Here is a 26196-nt window from a genome sequence, read left to right as displayed (position 1 = left end):
ACATCTCGCCTGGGAGCCATCTCTTCGAAAGGTCCTCAGAGCCCCTATTTCCATGCAAAGGTAGAGGCCTGACTTCCGTGGGCTCCTCTCTCCAAGTTGCAAAATTACCACCTGACATAAAGATGTGAGAAGGGTACTTTTCCTGTGGTTAAAGCCAATTAACTAACACAGATGGTCAACCTAGTTACCAGGTGAATTTAGGATGAACTGTGTGTGACAAATGGAACTGTCAAGTCCTCTTCCCCGAGGACTAGTTACTGTTAACCAGGAGAACACGTGTGTAACAGGTTGCATAGGTTTGGCTAGATGGAAGAGTGGGATTTCTCTCTCCTTGTGACCTTGTAGCAGGTTGCCTGGGATACACATCACGTTCTGGTTTGATGCTTATTCAAGAACAAAACTGTTTCCTTTTCCTTCTACCTATGTGGAAAGGTTTTCAGGGTTTAGAGGAGACTTTGTTTTTAATTATATTTTCCCAACACCTCCTACCCTGTGACTTTCTAAGAACCCACCCACCATGCCACTCCTCCTGCTTTTTAAGCTGCAGTCCCCAGCCTTTAAATGTGGCTGTTCTCCAGGGTCCCTCTCAGACCCCTTCCTCTCTCGGTTCATAACCTTTCCCACCCGTGTCACCCCCCTTCTGTGTTCTGGCTGCCTTCCATATTTTAAATGCCTTTGCTATATTTGGGGAATGTTCTGCCTTTCCAAGGGAGAAGCCATTTTCCTGGCATTCCTTGCAGGGATGACACTGACATGTGACTCAGGCTTTCCCCATCAGGTGCTCCCGTACAAGACTCAGGATCGTAAGGTGGTGACGCAGAAGCTTCTGGACTCCAGGGCCAGCCTCAGCGGTGCAGTGTGCATTGTGGTTTCTGTGCCCAGCAATGGGGCCAGAAGGTCTTGACCAGAGCTGCCCTGTGCCTGTGGCTTGGGCTGCTTTGGTGCCCCTGGAGCTCGGTGATTTTCCAACAGGGCCCTTTAATCAATTCCTTTTCTGCTTCACCTAGCTGGAGTGAGCTGGGCTGTTTCTTCCTGAATCTGCTCATGTCCCTGGTTCCTCCTCTTAGATAAGGGCACCCCTGGGCACTCGTCACCTCCACTGGATGCTCAGTAGATGTTCCCCATGCTCTCATTTTCCTTGCTCTTAATATCCAGTGGTCGCTCATCCCTGTCCCTTCTGTGTCCTGAGTCTCTCTTTACTGTGTCCCTTCCTCTCCACCCTGGGGCCACCACCTAAGTTTAGACCACCGTCCATCCTTCCTTGAATTTACGCAGTGGTCTCCCCCGGGTCTCCCTGTCTCCACAGGGGCCACCAGCATCAGTCCACTGTTTTCTCGGTGGCCAAGCTGATCCTTCTGAGGCCCGCCCATGCCCATGGCCCTCTCCTGCTCACCTTTCCAGAGTTCCCAAGTCCACGGGATCCGCTCCAAACTGCCGAGTGACATTTAAGGCTTTGTGTGATTCGTCTTCTATTGTGTTCAGCAGTGGCCCCACCCACCGCCATCCTTCAGGTATGGAAAAATTTGCCTTTTCCGTTTAATTTTTGAGTAAGTATTATATTTACATAACTCAGAAATTTATTTCCGCGGGTATCTGTATATGGGTACAGACATGAAAAGCCTTCGTCCCATTCCACGGAGGTCCTAGCCCTGTGCCAACCCCAGTGGTGAGCTGTGCTATTAGTGACCTCAAAGCTTCCTACAGCTTCTTTCTGAAAATCAAATAGGAATTACTGAAAATTGTGATAAAATACATATAACAAAATTTACCATTTTAACTATTTTTATGCGCACATTCACTGGCATTAGGTTACACTGAGATCTTTGTGCAACCATTGCCACCATCCAACCCCGGAACTTTTTCGTCTCCCCCAGCTGAAGCTCTGTACCCGTTAGCTACTTACGAACTCCTCATGCCCCTCCCAGCCCCGGCGACCCCTTCTACTTTCTGTGTATGAGGCGTGACTACTCTAGGCGCCTCATATACATGGAATCATACAGTATCTGTCCTTCCGTGTGTCATTATTTCACTTAGCTTAATGTCCTCAAGGTTCAGCCACATTGGAGGATGCGTCAGAACGTCCTTCCTTTTTAAGGACGAATAATATTCCGTTGTTCATCCACTCACGATCAGTGGACACTTGGCTTGCTCCCCCACCTTGTGGCTATTGTGAATAACGCTGATATGAGCCAGGTTTACAAATATCTGTTCAAATCTCTGCTTTTGATTCTTTTGGGTATAGGCCCGGAAGTGGAATTGCTGGATCACATGGTAATTCTGTGCTTAATTTTTTCAGAAACCACCACCGTTGCTGTCCCACTCCCATCAAGGCTGCACAAGAGTTCCAATTTCTCCTCACCAACGCTTGCTATTTTCTGGTTATTTGATACTAGCCGTCCTAATGGGTGTGCAGTGGTATAGCGTTGTGGTTTTAATTTGCATTTCCATAATGATTAGTGATGTTGAGCATCTTTGCATGTGCTTATTGGCCGTTTAAGAATTCTTTTTTCCGTTTCCTTCTTTGTAATGCAAAAGGTAGCCCACCACGCATGCGCAGCTCTGCTGCCTGTTTCTCTCCGTTGCAGTGTTCCTTGGGAGCCTTCCCATGCCGCCGTCCTGCTCATTCTTTTTCACAGCTGCATCGTGTTCCAGGGTATGGATCACGGCTCCTCACCCGCTTCCCTATGGATGAACGTCTGGGTCATTCCCAGTCTTTGGCCCCTACCAGCCCTGCAGTAAACGGTCTTGTGCTGGTGTCATTTGACTTGCTTGCAATTCCCGGAAGTGCGCTGCTTAGTCAGAAGGTAAAGTGCATTGGTGAGGGGATGCGACTCTCGCCTCAGGAACCCTGGGGTCCCTTTCTCCTTTCTAGCTGCAGCGTCCCCAACCGGGACAGCACATGGAAAGCACCGAGCAGAAGCCCCCACTAAGCACAGAACCACAAGGGTGAAGGAAATTAGAGATATTTTACCCTATTTTAATATGGCATTTGACATACTGGAATGACTGCAGAAGCCTCAAGGTCTCTCTGACCCCCAGCCCCCACCCCTGCCTCCCCTCCCTGTAAGGCCAGAGTGTGACCACACCTGAACAGACTCCAGTCTCTCGGACTCATTTAAATTCCCAAAAGGGAACTATTTACCAGCTAATCTTCCTTCCCATCCATTCTGCCTTCCTGAGGGTCCTTTGTGCCCCTCCACAGAAGTCCTCTTCCCTCCCCTGCATAACCCATGTTACCAGCGTTTGGTGAAAATCCCAGGACTATAGAAAAACCAGCCCCCAAGAGTTTATTAGAGGTTACTTACAAGGGTACATGCTGCTGGGGGGTGGGGTCAGGAATTTCTTGCACGGGAGCTTCTTACATGCAAAATCCCTATCTGCCCACCTCGTGGGGTTGCTTTAAATCCCTTCCCGATGAGTGAGGCAAAGTTTTTACATTGTATTTTTGCTTATTCGTAGCGAAACAAATCACACGGTGCAGTACCATCATGCTGTGCTGTCCTGCAACCCATGCCATGTTAATGGTGTTACAGTTTTCCACCAGCCAGGGATTTTAGTATTACAATTAGCCAAAGGGCACTATAGGGCAATCAGAGCAGTTCTAAAGCAGTCAGGGCCAGTTTGCGCCAGCCGTTTCAGAGCAAGAAAGTGCTACGGGAAAGTACTAGGTCTTCCCCACCCACTGCCCCAGTGGTTATCTTGGTACCTGCCTAGTCCACCTTGCAGCAATTTTGCTGAGCACTCCAGGGTAGCATGGTGTTTTCATTATGTGATGATGAACTGGCATTTTTTCCTCAACCAGAAAGGCACGTAAGCTTCTGGACCCCTTTGGGTAATTGAATCCTCATTTTTCTGGAGGTTCCCATGTATACACGTTAAATACATTTTCTAACTTTTCTCCTATTAATCTTTATTGTGTGTTGATTTTTTAGCAAATCTTCCAAGGGTGAAGGGGAAGGTTTGTAACAGAGCTAAAGGTCTGAAAAAGGGCAATAAAATGTTTTACGAGGAATCTCTTTAAAACCCCCACACTTTTTGGGAGTTAAAATCTCCATTCCCTCTCAAGGCCAGAAAAATATTTTTTGCTGTTTGATTTCTAGTATCTTAAATCACAGGAGATGATGGAACAGAATTGTCTAGACGAGGGTCATGAGATCATTGTCATCAGAGATGACAGGTCGACCAAAACCACCAGTTATAGTTAAACAACAATAGCCTGAAGCGGCACTGGTCACATGGACCTGAGCCCAACCTCTGAAACCCCCAGCTTTAAAAAGCCCTGTACTTCTGTTTAAAGACAGGATGACGGTCTTTGAGATGCTGGTCCACTGCCCCCTCATTTGCTAGTGAATTAGTAAACTTCTCTTTCCTTTTTCTCAAACCATTTGTCCTCCTTCTTCATTCTCACTGATTTGGCCTTGGGGACAAGGACCAAACTTTTGGTAACAGTTTTCCCTTTGCCCCCACAGCATGGCACAGTGAGCAGGGTCATCAAAGCTGCTCTGCCCTTCTGGAGGCCACAGTGAAGGGCATCCAGGGCCCGATGGAGCCAGCAAAATGGGAAAGCACTTTTGACCAGCCAGACTCCTGATTTCTAGCTCTCTGGTCTCCAGTCAAGCAGACAGTAAAAATCATTGTCTCCTCTCTCCTTTCCAAATTTAATATTTGTGTGAGAAAAGCATTTTGCATGACGAGTCTTGGTAAAGCAACTCTGTGTGTTTTTTGGTCCCTCTCGGTGTGACACTCACACCACCGAGGATGCCACATAAGGGTCAGCAGGGAACACTGGGGGCTTCTCCTCCTTGGATGGAAACAGATCGATCCTAATATCCTGCATCTGAGCAGCCACCAGGGTCCTCTTGGCCCTGTCCTCACACTCAGTGTCTCTGTCCTGGGTCACCCTCGTCATCTCTCATGGACACAGCCACAGCTCTGACAGGTTGGGGTTGAGGCTCCGTCTCCCCAGGAGTCCTTCCCACTCTGACCACATGAACCTGCTCAGCCCCACCTGACCGTCCCCTCACCAGGGCCTTGTGCTCTGGGTCTCTGGACACCTGGATCCACATCATGCAAACTTCAGAACAATGACAACCACCCAGTCCTGACACCCTCACCCAAGGTAAGTGTCCAGTGAGCCTCACCAGGCTCACTAAAAATAGGCAAAGGACTCAAATAGGCATTTCTCCAAAGAAGATACAGAAATAGTCAATAAGCACATGAAAAGATGCTCAGCTGGGGTCGGGGAGCAGGACTCTTTGTTCAGGGGCTGCTCCAGGCTGGGTTATGGGTGAGGTTCCAAGGTCAGGCACGGCGGGGAGGGTCAGAAATTAATCATGGAAGTTTCCCACCACGTTGTAGGCAGAATAGCAGCCTGAGTCTCTGGGCCAGGGAGACTCGCCATGAGGCCAGCATGGGCTCTCAGCCTTGCTGAGGTCACACTCCGGGTACAGAAATGAGCCCTGCAGGGAGTGGCAATGGATGTGTCATCAACCCTAATGTCCAAACATGTGCGAAGGGCTCTCAATCTATAAATTAGAGAAGATCAGATTACCCCTGTAATAACTTTCTCGTTGCCTCTTTGTTATGTACGATAGAATGGGCCGCCTTCCCCACAGTCCCTCCCCACCTGCGAGCTCCCTGGTGCAGCTCCTGCGAAGAAGCTTCCCTGAGTCACTGTCTGAGGTGCTGATGACTATGAGGAGGAGGTGATGGTTCATGGTGATGACCGTGAACTATTGAAGGGCTCGTGAGCTGTGATCTTCCGGTTGCATCTGCTCTCTTTCATTCTGAATTAAGCATGTCACCAAGGAGAGGCGGAGAGGTCCTGGGGGTGTGGAGAGCCCTCCGGCTCCCTGTCTCGGGACCTGGCGGCTGCTGTGGGCATCATTGCACGAACTGACAGCACAGTCAGGATCATCCCGTCCAAGTGCTCACGTGTAGTTTGCACTGGACGAAGATGATAAAATGGTCTTGAGAGGAGTGGGGGACAGAGCACAGGCCTCTCAAAGCTGTGCGCACCCTCATGCCCAGAGTCTGTGGATACGTTACATGGTAAAAGAAACTTTACAGATTAGAGGAAGGACGATGAGATTGGGAGATCATTGTCATTTATCCAGGTGGCACCAATGTAATCACAAGGCCCCTTCATTACAGATGCGAGAGGGAGGCAGGAGGGTCAGAGGAGGAGGAGGAGATGCGAGGATGGGAGCGGAGCTAGAGAGCTCTCAAGACACTGTGCTGCTGGCTTTGACGAGGGAAGAAGGGGACACAGCCAAAGATGCAGGCGACTTCAGCAAAGTGGAAAAGACGAGGAAGCGGACTCTTTCCTGGAGCCTCCAGAAAGAACACAGCCATGCGGGCACTTGGTTTGTGTTGTTTTATGCCACTAAATTTGTGACATTTGTTATAACAGTAATAGGAAACTAATGCAAGAGGCGTCACCTTGTCTAATCGGTGATGTGTGGTGTGGATAAGGAGTCAGTTAGAGCTAAATCATGACGTGAAATGTTGCAGTTGTATTTCTTACCTCTCAGCTCACGACAGACGACACTCAGCAATGGGAGAACATCCTCAGGAACCATGATGCTGGGCTTCAGGGCGTGGACCGGCTTGTTGGTGAGAATGCGGCACCTGACTGCAGCGCCCATGGGTGCTCCTTCCCTGCCCGTCTGTGTGGACCTCAGACGGCCCCGTCTTCTGTGCCCCTGAGACCCAATGCGCATTCACAGAGGGGCAAAGGCTGGCAGCTGTCCCTGGTGCCCTAGTCCCTGGGGTGTTGTGAGGATAGCTGAGCGCTCTGTGGGCTGGGCAGGCTCTCGTAGATGTCACCCTCCCCTGTGTGTGCTCCACCCCATCCCGAGTCCCAACTCCCGACTCCTGTCACCCAGGGAAGAGAGACTGGGGTTGGGGTAACGTAGGGATCATATTTTCCCTGTGTGACCCAGGACAGAGCGCACATGGAGGGGGTGAATTTCTGCTAAGTTCCCATGAGCAGAAAGAGAGCCAGCGAGGGGAGGGTCCTCTTTATTCAGCCCTTTCCAGGTGGTCCTTGGTGCCACAGGCCCATTCACTGTCCCTGGAAGCCCCACTTCCTATGGTGATAGGAGGCCGTATCCTGGCCGTCCCAGAGCCTGGCAGCCTGTCCAGGTCTGCAGACATCCAGGAGGGACCCCCATCCCTAGCCACAGGACCCCAGAGTCTGCCCAGGACTCAGCTGATTCTCTGGCTCAGGCTCCATGTCCTGTCCCCTCCACAGAGTTGGGGACTTAGGGGACCCTTTGTCAGCCCAAAGGAGCAGTTCCTGGAGGAAACTAAGAAGCCACTCCTGCTCTGTGGTCCATGCAGCAGTACACGTTTGTGTCAGGGTGTAGCAATTCCTGTAAAGCGAAAGAAGAGGGCTCTGACCCCTGCAGGCTTCTCAGAGTGGGGTGCCAAGTCTCCCAGCTCTGGGCCCACAGGGCTGCTCTGTGGCTGGACCCAGCTGTGCTCAGGGGGCTCCTGCTCCCAGGCCCCTCCCTGCTCTGCTCATCCCCTGTTCCCGTTTTCGCTACAGTGTCCTGAGTCTCCAAGCTCAGCCAGGTGCGGGGTGGTGGCAGATCCTGGGTCCCCCGGGGCCTGCGGGACCAGAACATTGAGGGCCACACTCACCTCATAGGTGGAGCCGGCTGCCTTGGGGCTGGGTCGAGGGCCCTGGGTGGGGAGAGAGAGCCACGTCAGGGGACAGGGAGGGAGGGTCATGGAGGCCGGGTTGAGCCTGGAAGGGTCTTGTCTCTGACCAGCCAGGACTTACGTTCCGAGTCTCCTTTGGGTCGTTTCCCCTCAGGAGGGACCAGCCCTGCCTCCTGAGCTCAGCCTCCCAGCCTGGACACGACCCCCCAGTCCCTGTCCTGTGCCCTCCCTGCACCCTTGTTAACCCAGGACCCTGACTGACGCTCCCAGCACCCACTCTGCTCCTGCTGGACTCCCGGGTCTCCTCAGGGTGGGTCAGGACAGGCTGTGGGTGGTCCTGGCCCTGAGGAGAGGCCCAGCTCCTGGCCAGGGTGGGCCTAACCTTGTCCTGGCCATTCTGGGGGAGGGAGGGTCTGTGCTGGGGGTTGACAGTCCCCCTGGCCTGAGCCTGCACGGCTGGGATCCCCTTGAGAAGGGGCTGGGGAGGGGACGGGCTTACCGAGGGGGTGCGGCTGTCCGAGGGAGCAGGGCCTGGGGGCAGAGACAGGAGTTAGCTCCAGGGTGAGGAGAGCCTGGGCCCCTCCTCCAGGAGGGCATGGGGTCCTCAGCTCCCAGAGAGTGGGGGGAGAGACCTCCCAACACTGTGGGGGCCTTGTGAGCAAGTGAGGCTGAGGAGGTGACCCGTGACCCAGAGGCCACAGCTCGGGGCAGACCCAGCCAGTCGGGGTCCCCTGTGCTGATGTTCATGAGACTCCTCCTTGGAGCCCAGGGAAGGGGTCAGGGTCCCCAGGGGATGACTGGTAGGAGTGGACACTGTGGGGAGGGCCTTGGGGCTCCATCCACACCTGGGGGGAAGGGCACTCACCAATGACAGACTGGGGGGGCTGCCGCTCCTTGAGGTCACGCTGGCCACTGGCCCTAGGAAAGGTCAGGCTCATTTGTGAGGGTGCAGGGTTAAAATCACAACTTTGGAGTTGGAACAGGGGACATGGGGAGACCCCATTTCCAGGGAGGGGTGTGGAGACCTCCCTTCTCCATCAGTTCTGTGGCGAGGGCAGGGGAGGGAGCTGAGGACAGGCCTTAGGAGCCACCTCTGTCCTGGCCCAGAGGGAAGGACCCTCAGGCAGATGTGGGGCCAGAGGAGGGCTGGGCTGAGCGGAGGGTCCAGGCCCTGCAGGGAAAGCCCAGCCAGCCGCGTGGGCAGGACCCTGGGGGGGCCGTGGGACTCTTGGGTCCTCCCTGAAATCGCCGTCCCTGCTGTGGCCAGACCCTTGGCTCAGGCCTGAATAGACTGACATGTGACCAAGCCTTGGCCTCTCTCTCCACCCACCGCGGCAAGAGACATAAGGACACTGCAGGACGTGCCGCCCCGGCCTGCCCAGCCTCTCCCACTCTCCACTGTGCCACCCTGGCCAGGACCCCCTCAGCCCCTGAGCCTGCAAGTCGCCCCTCCCCGGGTGGGTGGATCGAAATGGACAGCAGGGGGCGCTGTTTACTGGGCACTTACCCCAGGGGCGCTGCAGGGAGCTGTGAGGGAACTAGGGCACACTCAGGGCCTGTCCTCAGCTGTGCCTAATTCACAGAGGACCACGCTGCTGAGGAAGCAGCCAGGGCCAGCAGCTGGCGAGGGAGGGGCCGGACAGAGTGAGAGGGAAGGATCCCTGGGGGGGCGGGGCGGGAGGCCTGGGAGAGCCAGGCCCAGAACACAGGACGGGGTCTCCTTCCTCCTGCCTGGCTCCGCTGGGGGACAGGACGAGGATGGGGGGAAAGCCCTGGTACCTTCCAGTCCTTCTGAGGAACAGGACACACCCCAGGGCGGCCACCAGAGCCACCCCGGCCAGGACCCCTGTCACGATGCCAGCGATGGCCCCCAGGGAGAGGCCTGGGGCGTCTTCATTTGCTGAAAGGAGAAGAAATGGGATGAGCCCCAGGTCTGCTCCTGGGGAGACCACCAGGGCCCTTGCAGGAAGGGGTGTGGTTAGGGAGGAAGGAAATGCCACCACGTCCCTGTGCCGTTTGTTGTGTTGTCATCATAACCGACTCGACTCCCCTGCTCTCCGTGGTGGCATCATCTTCCGTCTCTCAGGTGACACCGTGGACTTGCTCTGACTCTACCTTCTCCACACGCAGCCTGTACCTCGCCCTGCCCTGGTGCCCTTAACGCCACTTTCCTCTCATGTCACGCCTCTCCCTGTTTCCTCTTTTCCATCGTGTGACAGTGTTGGCGGCAGGCCCTTCCCAGCCAGGTCAGCGCCGATTCGTGGTCATGATGTTCATTGGCTGCTTTCAGGTGGCTTCTCCGTGGCAGGCACAGGGGGAATAACTTGCCGACCCCTCCTCTGATCCTGCCCTCACCTTAGGGAGAGGGGGTGTCTCCCCCCGTTCTGCAGATTTAGAATCTGAGACTTAAAGTGCCTCAGTAAGTCAATGAAGATCACAGAACCGGTAACAACAAAACAAGTGGCTTGACTTAACAGCTATTAAAAACAGTGTGAATAAAACTAACAGTGCCAGTTGGTGTCACTGATTGAGCCCTGACTGGGTACGACCCTGTGCTAAGTGCTTTAATTTCATTAATCTCCTAATAACCACCCTCACAACGACTTTGAGATCCAGGTGTTCTAATTTTACAAATAAGGAAACCAAAGTTCAGGAGGTCGAGCGCCTTGCTCAAGGTGGAACACCTGGTCCATATCAGAGCCAGGGTAGCAACCAGGTTAGTCTAATGGCAGGATTATCCAGCTGCTCCACAGGCTCTGAGGGAGTCCCTCACTCTTCCCGGCTCAGATCATTTTACATCCCCCCAGCAGTGAAATATACAAGCCAAGGAGTGCAGGGACCGAGATCACCGACATTTCATGGTCAGCCTGAGGGGGCCACTTCTGCTGGAGCTGACTGGTGTGGAGACCTCACACCTCTACTCCCAGCATCCTCCCTCCTGACGGGGTCTATGCCAAGTACACTGTGGTCCCGGGACAGCCCCACCCTCTCTGTGACCTGCAGACTCTGGCCATTGGGGATCCACCGGATGGACTCAGGAGCCCTGGGCCTGAGCTTCTCTGGGAGGATCCAGGGGGACCCTCAGGCCAGGCCCTGACCAGGTCCTACAGGGACCTTCTCAGGGTCATGTCCATGGGGAGGTCCTGGGGGCTGCACTGAGGCTGATGCCTGCTGAGGTACCCGTCACACTGCTCCTTCCTCTGTAGGGACTGTCTGCAGGGTCTGGACGCAGGAAAGGATTCTGATCTTCTGAAGTTTGTCTCCCCAGTGTGTGTCCTGCCCTAAATGCCCAAACCCCAACATGGGACATGATGCAGAGGGGGAGGCAGGCACAGTCCAGGCCTCACAAGTCCGTGTGTGTGAAGTAGAACTGACCCCCCCAACACCCAGAGGTCACAGGGAATCACTCACGGTACACGCGGATCTGTCCAGTTACTTCTTCATACTGAAGATCTGTCTTTATAAGGAGTAGAGTGTAGTGTCCTGTGTCATTCAGGGTGACGTTCTGGAACAGCAGGGATCCATTGGGGTAAATTGTCTCTCGACCACTGTATGCAGGCCCTGTGGTGTTTACTTGAGTGCCTGTTACATATGATACAATTCGGTAGCTGCTGTCCACCTTGTCCCCTCTGTACCAGCTGTAGCCATAAGTATTCTGTGGCAGATTGTGGACGAGTAGAAGAACGTCCTTCCCCTCCACAGCACTGGGCGGCACGGATTCCATAGTGAGTTGGGCAGTGGCAGGCGGGTTCCAGAAGGTTACAAGTGAGACTAGGAGGGAGGAGAGAGAATCAATCCATATTGGGACCTTGGAATCGGGATGGAAAGATGGGGCCTGGGTCCTGAGCAGGTCTCTTCACCCTCAGCCTTGGGGCATGTGTGTGAGTGTGTGTGTGTGTGTGTGAGTGTATGACTGTGTGAGTGTGTGGGGGACTGTGTGTCTGTGTGTGAGTCTGTGAGTGTGTGAGTGTGTCCTCTAGGCCAAGGTCAGCAGTGTGACCACCATCACTCCAGCGCCTCTGGACTGACCATGCCCCTGCTGGGAATCCTCTTCCCAGGTGTCTGCACGGCTCACCTCCCACTGCCCTCAGATCCCTGCTCACACTCAGGGCCATCCTTGGGAGGGACCTTCCCTGGCCACCTCTTCTAGGGACCCTGGGTCTTCCCTTCCTGACCTTTCCCTGCCTGTTCCGTCCGTGGCTCTTGTCCACAGCTGGCCTCACATTCAAGATGTCTCTGCTTGTCTGTCTTCCTCCCACTGGGACATGAGCTCCGTGAGGGCAGGGACGTGTCTGACCTTTGTTGTGCCCCAGAGCCTGGGACAGGCTGCGGACACCTGTGGGTGAGTGAATGAGCGTTCCCAGGGCCCTCCACGTCCTGGTGTTTATTTCACAATGAACAAAAGATAATATCTGACACTGCCGGGTAAGGGCCATGTTTAGTGCCCCTGGTTATGTTTACTTGAAGCGTCACCCTGATATAGTTGTTACCATTTTCAAAATGTAGTGACCATTGATGATTAGCCTGGAGAACACAGAACAATCGAGACTGTCCTGCCTCTTTCCAATTCCAGTTCAATGTGACTTTCCTGTTGTGACATCCTCTTTCCCTTTGTTGTCACCTCCCCTCTTCAGGCTCCAACAGAAGCTCTCTGTCCCTCTCAGAGCCCAGTCCTTCCCAGGAGACCCCAGCCGGTGTCTGCGCTCCCTCCTCCCAACCCCCACCCCCAGGGTATTGTCCCTCTCACCTGTGAGCAGGAGCCCCTGCCAGGGGACGCGCCCTCTGCAGGGAGAGGCTGAGGGGGGCTCCATGGTCTCTGCTGCCTGTTCTGTCCTCTGTGCAGAAGAGCTTGGGCTCCAGGAACGCTCCCGAGCACAGCTGTTCCGAGGAGTCAGCTCTGCTGTCCTTCCTCCCTCTGTGCTGAGCCTCCTCCTGGGGCAGGAGCACTTTCCTGGGTCATGGGACTGGGGCGGGGTCTGTGCCGAGGACAACTCCCTGTCCCCTCCCCTCTCAGTCTTGCTTCCCTTGTCCGTCCTTCCCCTTTCCCTCTGTCCACATTTCAGGCCCCTGAAAACTGCTGAGGCCTTTGCCTTTTTCAGCAAGGATTCTGTCACCCCAACCTTTACACACACACACACACACACACACACAGACACACACACAAGTAGGAGACTCACACACACACACACAGAGGTAGATATGCACACAAGCACACACATAGACACACACACACACAGAGGTAGATATGCACACAAGCACACACATAGACACACACACACACACAACCTGTTAGTTGGGTGAGCACAGCCCTGGGCCCTCAGGGTCCTGTCGTCCCCACGGCTGCGGGTTGGGGTGCACTGGGAGCCCCACCCCTGCTGCCCTCTCCCATCCCCACCCCTGCTGCCCTCTCCCATCCCCACCTGGTTCTTCAGAGCAGGAGCAGGGCGGGGCCTCCACCAGGAACCCTGTCCCAGGGATTGCACCCTCGCCATGCATCAGTCAAGCTGAGTGATGATTGGTGACAGGGACCCTCCCTCTCTCATTGGGTTTAACCTGGTCACAGCTTCCAGGACCTGAGAGTCCCAGAGGGAACTGTCCTTCCTGGACGTGTGCAGTGTCAGGCTCTCATGTGTCCTGGGCAGAGGGGCCTGTGCTTGTTGGTTAGTTGGGGGCGGGTGGGCAGAGCAGGGGTTCAGACCTGGATAGAACCATGCTGACTCCTGACGGCCTCTGTGGCCAGGATCATCCCAGCCCTCCCTGTGCTCACTCACCTGGGGTCTGGCCTGGAGAGTTTCGGAGCCTGGTCGAGCCCCTCTGTGCAGAGGAAGGACAGGCAGTGGCCAGAGAGCCCGTGGGTGTGAGGGGGGTCAAGTTGCTCACAACTCAGGAGGCGGTGGGTGTGGGCTGAGCCTGGGAGCAAAGGGGCTCCTCCCTCACCCCTGTCCACCTGTCGAGCTGTGTCCTCCCTCCCCAGTCATGAGGGGTCGAGGCCCCACATCTGCCAGAGAGCAGGGGCCAGGTGGTCACACCCTGCAAGGTGCCTGTGCCCTGTCTTTGCACACTGTGGGGCAGGTCACCATGTGTCTGGTCCATTGGCTTCCACCATCAAGGAGCCCCTCTTCTGTGTCAGCTCCGGGCTGGGCCCTGATTCCCCAGGGACCAGGACAGGCGCAGCCGGGCGGCATTTGGTGAGCAGGTGCAGAGATAGGTGGTGACGCTGGAGAGAAGGTCATGAGGGAAAGTGCCCTTTTGGAGAGGACGCAGGTGTGCAGTGCAGGAGCCGCCTGCAGGGGGAGCGGCCTTCAGGTGGTGGATGCCTGGTGGCGGAGGAGGTGACAGAGTGGTGTGGGGAGCTTGGAGAGCGAGCAGCACAGTCAACTGAGGCACTGGGGGTGAGGGTCAGACTCTGCCTGGCTGAGGTCGGTGCCCCGGGAGGCTCCAGCTGGGGGACGTTGCCGCCCCCTGGTGGGCAGTGGGGAAAGTGTAGAGGGCAGAGGCAGGGAGCGGGCCAGGCAGCATGTTCTCTTCACCATCCATGAGTAGACATTTCCCGTGGGGTCTTGCCTATGTGTTGTCCAAGCTCCATCCCAGCCCTTTGGGAGGCCGAGGCGGAAGGATCGCTAGAGGCCCGAAGTTTAAAACCAGTCAGAGCAAGAGTGAGACCCTGTCTCTACAAAAAATAGAAAAATTAGCCAGGCGAGGTGGTGCACACATGTGGTCCCAGCTACTAGGGAGGCGCAGGCAGGAGGGTTGCTTGAGCCCAGGAGCTTGAGGTTGTAGAGAGTTACGATGAGGCCACTGCACTCTAAACTCTAACCAGAGCAACAGAACAAGACACTGTTGCAAAAAAAAAAAAAAAAAGAAAAAGAAAAAAAAAAAAAAGTTCCATCAGGTTCCAGCTCTGTGAGTCCCGATCTGTCTGTGTTTGTCTGCCGTAGGTTGCACTGTGCGTGTCCCTGGGGAGCAGTGATGTCTGGGGCTGAGCGCTGGGCACAGTTCTGGGAGTGGAAGATGGAGGGGCAGGAGAGGAAGGTCAGTGTCAAGGGAGCAGAAGGGGAAGGAGGGACAAGGCAACTTCACTTCTCATTCCCTGGGGCCAGAAGAGGGGACCTAGACTCTGGGGACACAGCACCACACACTTCATGTCCTGGGTCGGGGGAGGTGGAGCTGCTTCCTCTCCTGTTCACCTGCGCCTGGCCTCACCTGCTGAGATGGCGTCACACACTGTCCCACACTGCGCTGCACCCCACAGAGCCTGTGTCCTCCTCTCCTCTCCTGCCCAAGCCTGGGTTTTCCTTCCTGCACCACCTTCTCCCTGGGCCTCTGCTGCTGCCTAGGTTGGTGCCCCGACCCGCTCCCATTCCAGGCAGCTGCCCCTGTGGTCGCCGCCCCCTCTCAATCTCTGGCCTCACTGGCCTCGCCATGTGTTCTGAGTCTGGATCCCTGTGAGGGGAGAAGGGTGAAGCTGAGATTGGTGCTGTCCAAGGTGCTGCACTCTCTGGACAGCTTGATCCTGAGGGACCCTGATGTGTCACCAGGGAGGAGGCCCCAGGATGAGCTGTGTCTCAGGGGTGCCCGGATCAGGTCCAGTGTGGCCTGGACTGGTGTCCTACAGGAGCCCAGCTCCGGCTCATCGACCAGCTCTTCCAGCTCCGGGTTGCTCTCAGTAGCTGATTCTCTTGCGCTGTCCCTGAGCCCATGCTAGAGTCCTCCTGACAATGTCCAGATGGTCAGAGCTGTGAGTGGAGCCCTAGTGGAGGTAGGAACACTGCTTCAGGCCATGCACAATGGCGGAGGTGCCGCTCCCACAGCAACAGTGCGAATCGCTGGGGAGGGGCCGAGGCTGCCACACCGCACGACCTGAATTAACTGCGGGGACGGCTCTGTTGCCATCTTTCCCTTTCTATTCATTCATTTATTCAATCAACAAGCATTTACCGAGCATCTACTACATGCCATGTAGGGGGTGTGGACACAGTAGGAGATCAGACAAACATGTCCCTGCCTGGGTAGCAGAATAAGAAACTTGCAAACACAAATAAAGATGGAATGTGTAGAGATGTCAAAAATAAACCTATAATCACAAGTTACATATTCATTTCTCTTTCTCCACTATGCTTGCTCTCGCCCTCCGTCTTCTGCCTGTCCTCTCTCTGTCACATGCACCCACCTCTTCCCTCTGTTGTCACTGGCACACACCCCTCATTCCCTCCTGTCTCCCTCCTACCTGCCCAGTGTGCTAGAGCTGGTTTGTACGTGAAAGCCCATGTTAAATAGCTCGGAATTTTTCCAGCTGGGTATTAAACTGTCGGTAGCTTAAAATCAGACACGTTGGGAATATTTACACCACAGAAACAGGCCAGCGTGACAAGGCGGGGTTTGCTCCTGTTTTCTGAAGAGCTGGCTTTCCAGCCCCCACTGCCCCCACCTGTTTCCAGCAAAGAAACTTTGCTTTGTCAGGACCCACCTTCATTCCTCAGCCCAGGCCTGGTCTCCACTCCCACCTCTCCCCCTGCCACACCTTAATCCTTCCTGGTGGCAAGAAGTGGGGCCCGGGGCCCAGGCTGTGCCAGCAGGGGAGAGGACAGAAGAGGAAGCCTAAACGAAAGTCACGAAAGGGGAAATGGAAAGGAAAGCCACATAGGAAGGACAGAGAAAGAAGAGGAGGGGCAGCCCGGGGAGCGCAGGCTGGGGCAGGAAGAATGTGGGGACCAGCCAGTGCCCCCTGCACAATGTCCTCACAGGCAGTTGGGCCATTTCCCCACCTGAGGCCAGAAGGTGGCCATGGTGCCATGAGGGGTGAGGAAACTGCCTTCCCAAACTGCTCTGAAGCAGGGTGGGGGTGGGGACCCACGTAGCTGGGCGCAGGGGGGAAGAGGGCCAGGCATCCCGACCAGGGGGCCCTGGAGTCAGGCTGCCTCGGTTTCTAATTGTGGGGGGAGCTGGGGCCTGGACCCCGGGGTCTGAGGGAGGAGGGGCCCTGGGAGGCAGGCCCTTCAAGTGGTTGAGACTCAGAGGGTTCGGCCCCGGCCTCGGGTTAGCAAGACCTTTCCCTCCCCACCCGTTTCCTGGGCTGCTGGCTCAGGGCCCTATAAAGGGCTTGTTTCCTGGTTGAAAGGGCGGTAGGGAATTTTCTGCTGCACACTGGTCATGAGTTCTGCCCTCCTGCTGGCCCTCCTGGGGGTCACCTTCCCGCTGCCAGGTGAGTGAGGACGCTGACCTGGAGAGGTTTTTCCTGCAGGAATGGAGGGGAGCTCTGCTGAAACGGATTTGCTCTTCCCACCCCAGGAGTGCAGGCCCTGCTCTGCCAGTCGCTGGCACATAAGGCTGTGTACAATGTCTCGGACCTGCCCCGCCAGTGGACAGCTGAACAGAAAGAATGTGACCGTGGCTGGGGTTGCCAAGACACGCTGATGCTCATTGAGAACGGTGAGAAGGTCCTGCCCCTGGCGCTCAGCCCTCCTGCCTCCCGTGCAGGGTCGCAGGAGTCCCCTCCCCAGCAGGTGCAACCCCTTGGGTTCCCAGGCGCCTCCTCTGCAGCCTCTCACCCCAAGCCACGATGCAGCCTCTTCCTCCAGGACCCTGGACTCCTGATCCCACCCCACCTGCCGCCCTCTCTCCTCAGGACCACAGGTGTTGATGGTGATCAGCAAGGGCTGCACGGAGGAGGAGGACCACGAGGTTCGAGTCACGGAGCACAGGACAGGCCCCGGCCTCTCCACTGTCTCCTACACCCACGTGTGCCGCCAGAGGGACCTCTGCAATGACCTCTCCAACAGCGCGCCGGTCTGGGCCCCGCCCCTCCAAACAGGTGCCCGCGGGAGGAGGGCCCCAAGGAGCGGAGCGGGCCAGGGAGGGGGCGGCGGAGGGCGTGGCTCACTGGCTGGGTCCCTTCCTGACGGCCCCTTGGCCCCCTGGCTCAGTCCTTCCCCATCTCTTCTGCACTCACTCCGGATCTCTGCCACCGCCCTGTCCCCCGACCGCCCAGGGCTCCCCTGTCCAGCCTCTGCTGACAGTCCTGGAGCAGCAACCTGGCCTGATTTCTCATGTGAAACCATCAACCGCACACTCTGGCGACCGTCCTAACCTGGTCATCCAGCGTTCTCCTTTCTTCTGTACTGTTGGATTAGCTTCACCAATGCCTCCCGGAGGGTTTTTGCATTTCCTGTTCCTAAGTCAGATGCTTTGTACCTTCCCACTGTCCGTGTTGGGTGCTGTAATAGAGTTTGGGGCTGTGTTTTGCGCTTCTCTTCTCCGGAATAGTTTTTGAATGAGAGTCTCTCTCGGGTTCCTTAACTGTTTAGTAGGACTTGCAGGTGAAGCCGTGAGCTCCTTCCAGGGGACCCCTCCCTGCCTTGACCAAGGAGTCTGTGTCCATGTCTAGCCTCAGAAGGCCAGACTTCCCGTTCAGAGTTGGTTGAGGTTCAGACAAGGTTCCCGGTTCAGACTTGACCAAGGCTGTCTGTGTGCAGCCTCAGCAGGCCCCGCCCCCACCCCCTGCACCTCAGCACCCCCTTCCCTACTCAGCCCCAAGTGCCTCTTCCCCAGACTTTTGTTGTTGTTGCCATTGTTAGAGACAGGGTCTCGCTCTGTCACCCAGGCTGGCGTGCAGTGGTGCGATCATAGCTCACTGCAGCCTCCAGCTCCTGGGCTCAAGCGATCCTTGTGTCTCAGCCTCCTAAGTAGCTGGTAACTACAGCTGTGTGCCAGCATGCCCAGCTAAGTTTTAAAAAAATATTTTAGACACAGGGTCTTGCTATGTTGCCCAGGCTGGTCTCAAACTCCTGGGCTCAAGTGATTCTCTCAGAATGCTGGGATTACAGGCGTGAGCCACTGTGCCCGGCCTCTCCCCAGATCTCATATCCTGCTCACTTCCTGTTTCACCGGCCTCACATCCCTAATTCCCCACACTGGAGCTGTGCGAGAGGAGCCAGAGGAAGGGACATTGGGAGATTGTGGCCAGCAAAAGCGGGGTGGAGCGAAGGCATCTGATCCAAATCCAGAGCCCTCTCAGTGTCCCCTCACTCTGTCTGTCACCTCCCCAGCCCCAGGGTCCTCGCGGTGCCCAGTCTGCTTTTCTACAGAGAGCTGTGTGGGGGCTGCGACAGAGGTCTGTCCGCAGGGGAGCACACACTGCTACAATGGAGTCCTCCGGCTCACGGGAGGTACGCCGGGGACATTGGGGTTCCTTTGGGAGCTGAATGGGGAAGTCTGGGACTGAGATCTGAGTCTCTGGGGACCTGGGGCATGGGAGGGGCCCAGAAGGAGGGGGACCTGGCTTCCTGGGGCAGTGTCCCCTCTGAGGGTCAGCTGGTCCCTGCAGCAGCCTGGCTGCCTCTCCCTCTCCCCTTCCTCAGGGGACATGTTCACCAGAGTGTACGTCCAGGGATGCATGTCCCAACCAGGCTGCAACCTGCTCAGTGGGACCCAGGACATTGGGCCCATAGAACTGAGGGAGAGCTGCAATCTGAAAGGTGAGTCCCGCGCTGAACAGCGAGGCTGTGCCCTGCACCGCAGCCCTGGGCGGGATGACCCTGGCTAACGTATGGGGCATCCCATATGTCACAGCCAATGTCACCCCCGTGGAGAAACAGAAAGATCCACCTGTGGAGTCTCTGCAGGGAGAAAAGTGGCAGTGCCAAAATTTTATAACTGTAGAGAATGTAAGAGTCTCAGCCTTTGATTAACACCAGACCACACACCAGGAAGTAAAAGTCCTCTTCACATTGAGAAATCCTTTAGGTTGGAACTTGATCAGGTCCAAGGTCATGAAGATTGGCTGGGCTTTCTTCATTCCCTAATAAATTATTTAATGGGAAAAAGCGCCTCTTTTGTGTGTAAAGCAACAGTACTAGGAAGGGGGCCTGATCACAGGAAGCTCTACGACAAGGTCACACAGAAGTCAATGGGAGAAACATTGCACATGACGATGAGGTTGCAGGACATGTGGGCTGAGAAAAGGGTCCTGGTGCGGATGCTACAGAGATGTCCAGGGGAGTAGTCAGGGGTCAGTCTGGGGTCAGAGGGGAGGTGCCGCCCTCTCCTTAGCATCTCCTGAACAAAGACACCCGACCTTCTACAGAGGGTCACAGCTGTCCCCTGCGTGGTCCCCTTTGCACAGCTCACTGTGGGACCTGACAGCTGGCTGAGATCTCTGAGGAAGGAGCATGGCCCCAGGCCCGAGGCCACTCTCAGTCCTCTGTCCATAGAGCCACAGCCAGTGGCACAGCCCTCCATCCAAGCCAGCAGCACCACAGTCACGGAAGATAAGGGCCCCGTGGTCCTGACCTGACTCACAAGTGACACTGCGTCTGATCCCACAGGGTGAGGCCTCAGCCCCACCAGTAAATCTCCCTTCTCACAAGTTCAGGCCTTGGGAACATCTGACCAGCCAGCTTCAAGGGAGGTTCCCAGGACTCCCTACTGGACTTCAATCAATTTGCTAGAGCAGCTCACAGAACGAAGGCAAGCACATACTTGTGTTTACCGGTTTATTATGACGGATATTACAAAGAATACAGACGACAAGATGCATCGGGCAAGGTGTGGGGCAGGAGGCGTGGAGCTTCCATGCTGTCCCTGGGTGCACCACCCCCCCACGAACCTCCATGGGTTGAGCTATCTGGAAGCTCTCCCAACCCAGTCCTTTTGGGTTTCTATGGAGGCTCCATTATGCAGGCATGATTGATTAAACCATGGGCTATAGGTGATCATCTTGATGTACAGTCTCCTCCCCCACCAGAGGTTGGGGGTGCAGCTGAGAGTGCCACCCCTCTAATCCAGCCTTGGTCTCTCCAGTGACCAGCCCCATCCTGAAGCTGCCATGGGGCTGCCACCCGCAGTCCATCATTACCACACAAAAAGATACTGCTTTTTAGAAGTCCTAAGTCAGGAAACACAGTAGAAGGCCAAATACATATTTCGCAATATCACACAGCCCCTCTCTCTAAGGTGAGGGCAGGATCAGAGGAGGGGTCGGCAAGTTATTCCCCCTGTGCCTGCCACGGAGAAGCCACCTGAAAGCAGCCAATGAACATCATGACCACGAATCGGCGCTGACCTGGCTGGGAAGGGCCTGCCGCCAACACTGTCACACGATGGAAAAGAGGAAACAGGGAGAGGCGTGACATGAGAGGAAAGTGGCGTTAAGGGCACCAGGGCAGGGCGAGGTACAGGCTGCGTGTGGAGAAGGTAGAGTCAGAGCAAGTCCACGGTGTCACCTGAGAGACGGAAGATGATGCCACCACGGAGAGCAGGGGAGTCGAGTCGGTTATGATGACAACACAACAAACGGCACAGGGACGTGGTGGCATTTCCTTCCTCCCTAACCACACCCCTTCCTGCAAGGGCCCTGGTGGTCTCCCCAGGAGCAGACCTGGGGCTCATCCCATTTCTTCTCCTTTCAGCAAATGAAGACGCCCCAGGCCTCTCCCTGGGGGCCATCGCTGGCATCGTGACTGGGGTCCTGGCCGGGGTGGCTCTGGTGGCCGCCCTGGGGTGTGTCCTGTTCCTCAGAAGGACTGGAAGGTACCAGGGCTTTCCCCCCATCCTCGTCCTGTCCCCCAGCGGAGCCAGGCAGGAGGAAGGAGACCCCGTCCTGTGTTCTGGGCCTGGCTCTCCCAGGCCTCCCGCCCCCCCCAGGGATCCTTCCCTCTCACTCTGTCCGGCCCCTCCCTTGCCAGCTGCTGGCCCTGGCTGCTTCCTCAGCAGCGTGGTCCTCTGTGAATTAGGCACAGCTGAGGACAGGCCCTGAGTGTGCCCTAGTTCCCTCACAGCTCCCTGCAGCGCCCCTGGGGTAAGTGCCCAGTAAACGGCGCCCCCTGCTGTCCATTTCGATCCACCCACCCAGGGAGGGGCGACTTGCAGGCTCAGGGGCTGAGGGGGTCCTGGCCAGGGTGGCACAGTGGAGAGTGGGAGAGGCTGGGCAGGCCGGGGCGGCACGTCCTGCAGTGTCCTTATGTCTCTTGCCACGGTGGGTGGAGAGAGAGGCCAAGGCTTGGTCACATGTCAGTCTATTCAGGCCTGAGCCAAGGGTCTGGCCACAGCAGGGACGGCGATTTGAGGGAGGACCCAAGAGTCCCGCGGCCCCCCCCAGGGCCTGGACCTTCTGCTCAGCCCAACCCTCCTCTGGCCCCACATCTGCCTGAGGGTCCTTCCCTCTGGGCCAGGACAGAGGTGGCTCCTAAGGCCTTTCCTCAGCTCCCTCCCCTGCCCTTGCCACAGAACTGATGGAGAAGGGAGGTCTCCACACCCCTCCCTGGAAATGGGGTCCCCCCATGTCCCCTGTTCCAACTCCAAAGTTGTGATTTTAACCCTGCGCCCTCACAAATGAGCCTGACCTTTCCTAGGGCCAGTGGCCAGCGTGACCTCAAGGAGCGGCAGCCCCCCCAGTCTGTCATTGGTGAGTGCCCTTCCCCCCAGGTGTGGCTGGAGCCCCAAGGCTCTCCCCACAGTGTCCACTCCTACCAGTCATCCCCTGGGGACCCTGACCCCTTCCCTGGGCTCCAAGGAGGAGTCTCATGAACATCAGCACAGGGGACCCTGACTGGCTGGGTCCACCCCGAGTTGTGGCCTCTGGGTCACGGGTCACCTCCTCAGCCTCACTTGCTCAAAAGGCCCCCACAGTGTTGGGAGATCTCTCCCCCCACTCTCTGGGAGCTGAGGACCCCATGCCCTCCTGGAGGAGGGGCCCAGTCTCTCCTCACCCTGGAGCTAACTCCTGTCTCTGCCCCCAGGCCCTGCTCCCTCAGACAGCCGCACCCCCTCGGTAAGCCCGTCCCCTCCCCAGCCCCGTCTCAAGGGGATCCCAGCCGTGCAGGCTCAGGCCAGGGGGACTGTCAACCCCCAGCACAGACCCTCCCTCCCCCAGAATGGCCAGGACAAGGTTAGGCCCACCCTGGCCAGGAGCTGGGCCTCTCCTCAGGGCCAGGACCACTCACAGCCTGTCCTGACCCACCCTGAGGAGACCCGGGAGTCCAGCAGGAGCAGAGTGGGTGCTGGGAGCGTCAGTCAGGGTCCTGGGTTAACAAGGGTGCAGGGAGGGCACAGGACAGGGACTGGGGGGTCGTGTCCAGGCTGGGAGGCTGAGTGCAGGAGGCAGGGCTGGTCCCTCCTGAGGGGAAACGACCCAAAGGAGACTCGGAACGTAAGTCCTGGCTGGTCAGAGACAAGACCCTTCCAGGCTCATCCCGGCCTCCATGACCCTCCCTCCCTGTCCCCTGACGTGGCTCTCTCTCCCCACCCAGGGCCCCCGACCCAGCCCCAGGGCAGCCGGCTCCACCTATGAGGTGAGTGTGGCCCTCAATGTTCTGGTTCCGCAGGCCCCGGGGGACCCAGGATCTGCCACCACCCCACACCTGGCTGAGCTTGGAGACTCAGGACACTGTAGCGAAAACGGGAACAGGGGATGAGCAGAGCAGGGAGGGGCCTGGGAGCAGGAGCCCCCTGAGCACAGCTGGGTCCAGCCACGGAGCAGCCCGGTGGGCTCAGAGCTGGGAGACGCGGCACCCCACTCTGAGAAGCCTGCAGGGGTCAGAGGCCTCTTCTTTCGCTTTACAGGAATTGCTACACCCTGACACAAACGTGTACTGCCGGATCGACCACAGAGCAGGAGTGGCTTCTTAGTTTCCTCCAGGAACTGCTCCTTTGGGCTGACGAAGGGTCCCCTAAGCCCCAACTCTGTGGAGGGGGCAGGACATGGAGCCTGAGCCAGAGAGTCAGCTGAGTCCTGGGCAGACTCTAGGTCCTGGGGCTGGGGACGGGGGTCCCTCCTGGAACCTGCCTTCATGGAGCAAGAGCAGCAAGGAGCTCATCCAGGCTGCAGCTGGGGAGGGAAGACGTGGGGAGCGGTGAGTCAGGGAGAATAGGCTGGGGTTGACCTTGGGGGCTGGACGGGAGCGGAGGTGAGTTCTGTGTGTCTGTCCCCATCAGGGAGACCTGGACTGTAATTATATGGGACCCACCTGCTTATTGGTTAAACCACAATACTCTCCCAATCTCCGGATCTTTCATTTAATCTGTAAAGTCCTTTCTTTTTTTTTACCATGTGACAAATTCATAGATTCTGGGGATGAAGATGTGCACATCATTGAGAGGACTGTCCCTTGCCCACCACACTTCGTAAGGCCATCTTCACTCTTTGCTCATTGCTCATTACACAGAGCACAGGGGCAGCCTGGACTTGGTCATCCTGACTATGGTGTCATTTTCTGCAATAATGTTTACAGCCCCCTCCAGGTGCTGAGAGAGGGAGACAGAGGCCACTGAATGTTCCCCATTACCGCTCCACCTTCTCTTTGGTAATAACGATCGGTTTTTTAAAATGAAAAGACTGTAAGCTATAGATCTGTTTTGAGAGAGGGAGGGAGGGAGGGAGGGAGGGAGGAAGGGAGCGAGCCTGAGTGCAGATGTAACTGGAAAATCCTGACTCAGTCGCCCTTCAGTAGTTTGTGCTCTTCAGGACCAGGGACAGGGACTCAGGGACTCAGCTTCCCAGGGGCTGCAGCAGGGAGCAGGCAGGGAGGGAGGGACTGCGGGAAAAGCCAGCCATTCTATTCTACCTGAGAAATATGCAAGGAGGGAGAATCTGGTTCTTCTCTGATTTCTCTGATTTATATACTGTGAGCCCTGTGCACGTGTCTGGATGTATGATTGTTGGCACATCCATTGCCACTCCCTGCAGGGCTGATTTCTGTAGCCGGAGTGTGACCTCGGCAAGGCTGAGAGCCCATGCTGACCTCATGGCAAGTCTCCGGGGCCCAGAGACTCAGGCTGCCCTCTCTGCCTACAACACACTGGGAACCTTCCATGATTAATTTCTGAGCCCCTGTGCCTGACCTTGGAACCTCACCCATCACCCAGCCTGGAGAAGCCCCTGAACAAAGCGTCCTGCTCCCCGACCCCAGCTGAGCCCCAGGAAGCTGAGCTGAGCTGGGCCTCCGGCTACTCTGGCAGCTGCTCCAGGTCAAGCCTTGTCACCCCATTTTATTCATTCCTGCCCACATCACACCCACGGAGGAAACCTGGGTCCTACAGACCCAGCCCTGCCCTTCCAGGGACTCAGGTCCAGATGATCCAGTGTCCCTGCTGGTCACACACAGCACTGAGGAAGCTCAGCGTGAGGTCATCCACGTGCACAGGGGTGGGTGACTTGGTTTGGTCAGAGCCTTGCCTCACACCCTGCATCTGGGCAGCCACCAGGGTCCCCTTGGCCCTATCCTCACACTCAATATCTCTGTCCTGGGTCACCGTCGTCATCTCTCATGGACACAGCCACAGCTCTGACAGGTTGGGGTTGAGGCTCCGTCTCCCCAGGAGTCCTTCCCACTCTGACCACGTGAACCTGCTCAGCCCCGTCCGCCCCTCCCCTCACCAGGCCCTTGTGCTCTGGGTCCCTGGACACTTGTGTCCACGTCATGCAAACTTCAGAACAATGACAACCACCCAGTCCTGACACCCTCACCCAAGGCAAGAGTCCGTGAACCTCACCAGATTGGAACCTGCGGCTCCGCACACTGGAGGCTTCCACGTGCAGGGGGTTCCTCACCCATCTCCTCCCTCCCCAAGGGTCAGTGGGCACCACAGGCTGCCTCAGACCACCAGCCCCTTCCCCCAGACCACAGCCTCAGGTCTATGCTGACTTTGCATGGGGGGATCTGGGGAAGAGCAGGCACCAGGAAACCCACCTACCCAGGCACTGCCCACGGCTCCACCCCTCCTCGTATCCATGATGGGGACAGACACACAGAACTCGCCTCTGCTCCCGTCCAGCCCCCAAGTTCAATCCCAGCTGATTCTCCCCGACTCATCGCTCCCCACATCTTCCCTCCCCAGCTGCAGCCTGGATGAGCTTCTTGCTGCTCTTGCTCCACGAAGGCAGGTTCCAGCCTTTCTGTGACTGCCTGGGACACTCTCCCTTCCCTCCTCCCTGCAAGCCCAGACCTAGCCGTCCACCTGCCAAAGTCGTCAGCCACCTGCTCCCCTCCGTCTTCCCCGCCCCTGCATGTGGAGGTGACAGCCCCTCCTAGAACACTCACCGCTCACTGTCGGCCTTGGGTGGTAATCACAGGTTCTGCAGAGGTCACCTGGGCTCAGGTCACCTGTGGAACTAGAACTCCCAGAGGGACCAGCAAAGAGAGCTGCTCAGGGCATCTCAGGGGTCCTGGCATCTTCTACACGAGGAGCGTGGCCAATAGCTCTTCCTGAAAGGATGAGTGGTGGACAGAGAGGTGGACACAGGGACATGTGCACTTTCCACCCACAGAATTAATCCAAGAAAGGAGAGGATATGGGCCATGAACGTTCTCATACACTCCTGCAGACTGGTGTTGACCAGTATCCACTTCTGAGAGCCTCCCTGAGCTGGGACTCTGAGAAGGCAGGACTGCGCCTGTCCTGTCTCTGCTGAAGCCAGTGACCAGCCCACAGCTTGGCACAGGGTGTCCCATAAATGCGTGTGGAATGAGTGAGATCCAGGATCAACACTGCACACGGGAAGAGATGTGTACGAGGACGGTCACTGCAGCATGG

General features: G+C 56.7%; 2 protein-coding genes across 2 annotated transcripts; one reads left to right on the top strand and one right to left on the bottom strand.

Moving 5' to 3' along the window:
- Positions 1-7310: 7310 nt before the first annotated feature.
- LOC138374186 (carcinoembryonic antigen-related cell adhesion molecule 3-like) lies at positions 7311-12547 on the bottom strand. Its single transcript, XM_069456899.1, has 9 exons — positions 12416-12547; positions 11080-11439; positions 9836-9841; positions 9448-9559; positions 8534-8586; positions 8168-8199; positions 7946-8065; positions 7648-7689; positions 7311-7376 (listed from the first exon to the last, which is right to left on the bottom strand). Exons 1-9 carry the CDS (start codon positions 12477-12479, stop codon positions 7311-7313), a joined length of 855 nt encoding a protein of 284 aa, XP_069313000.1. The 5' UTR covers positions 12480-12547.
- A 4271-nt stretch (positions 12548-16818) lies between these two features.
- Positions 16819-23078, top strand: CD177 (CD177 molecule). Its single transcript, XM_069456898.1, has 10 exons — positions 16819-16870; positions 16957-17097; positions 17294-17479; positions 18714-18833; positions 19026-19142; positions 21075-21195; positions 22017-22069; positions 22404-22435; positions 22538-22657; positions 22914-23078. Exons 1-10 carry the CDS (start codon positions 16819-16821, stop codon positions 23076-23078), a joined length of 1107 nt encoding a protein of 368 aa, XP_069312999.1.
- The last annotated feature ends 3118 nt before the right edge of the window (positions 23079-26196 follow it).

This window comes from Eulemur rufifrons, chromosome 24 (assembly GCF_041146395.1).
Source record: "Eulemur rufifrons isolate Redbay chromosome 24, OSU_ERuf_1, whole genome shotgun sequence".
In the NCBI taxonomy this organism is placed as follows: Eukaryota; Metazoa; Chordata; class Mammalia; order Primates; family Lemuridae; genus Eulemur; species Eulemur rufifrons.
This window is presented reverse-complemented; position numbering and strand designations above follow the sequence as displayed.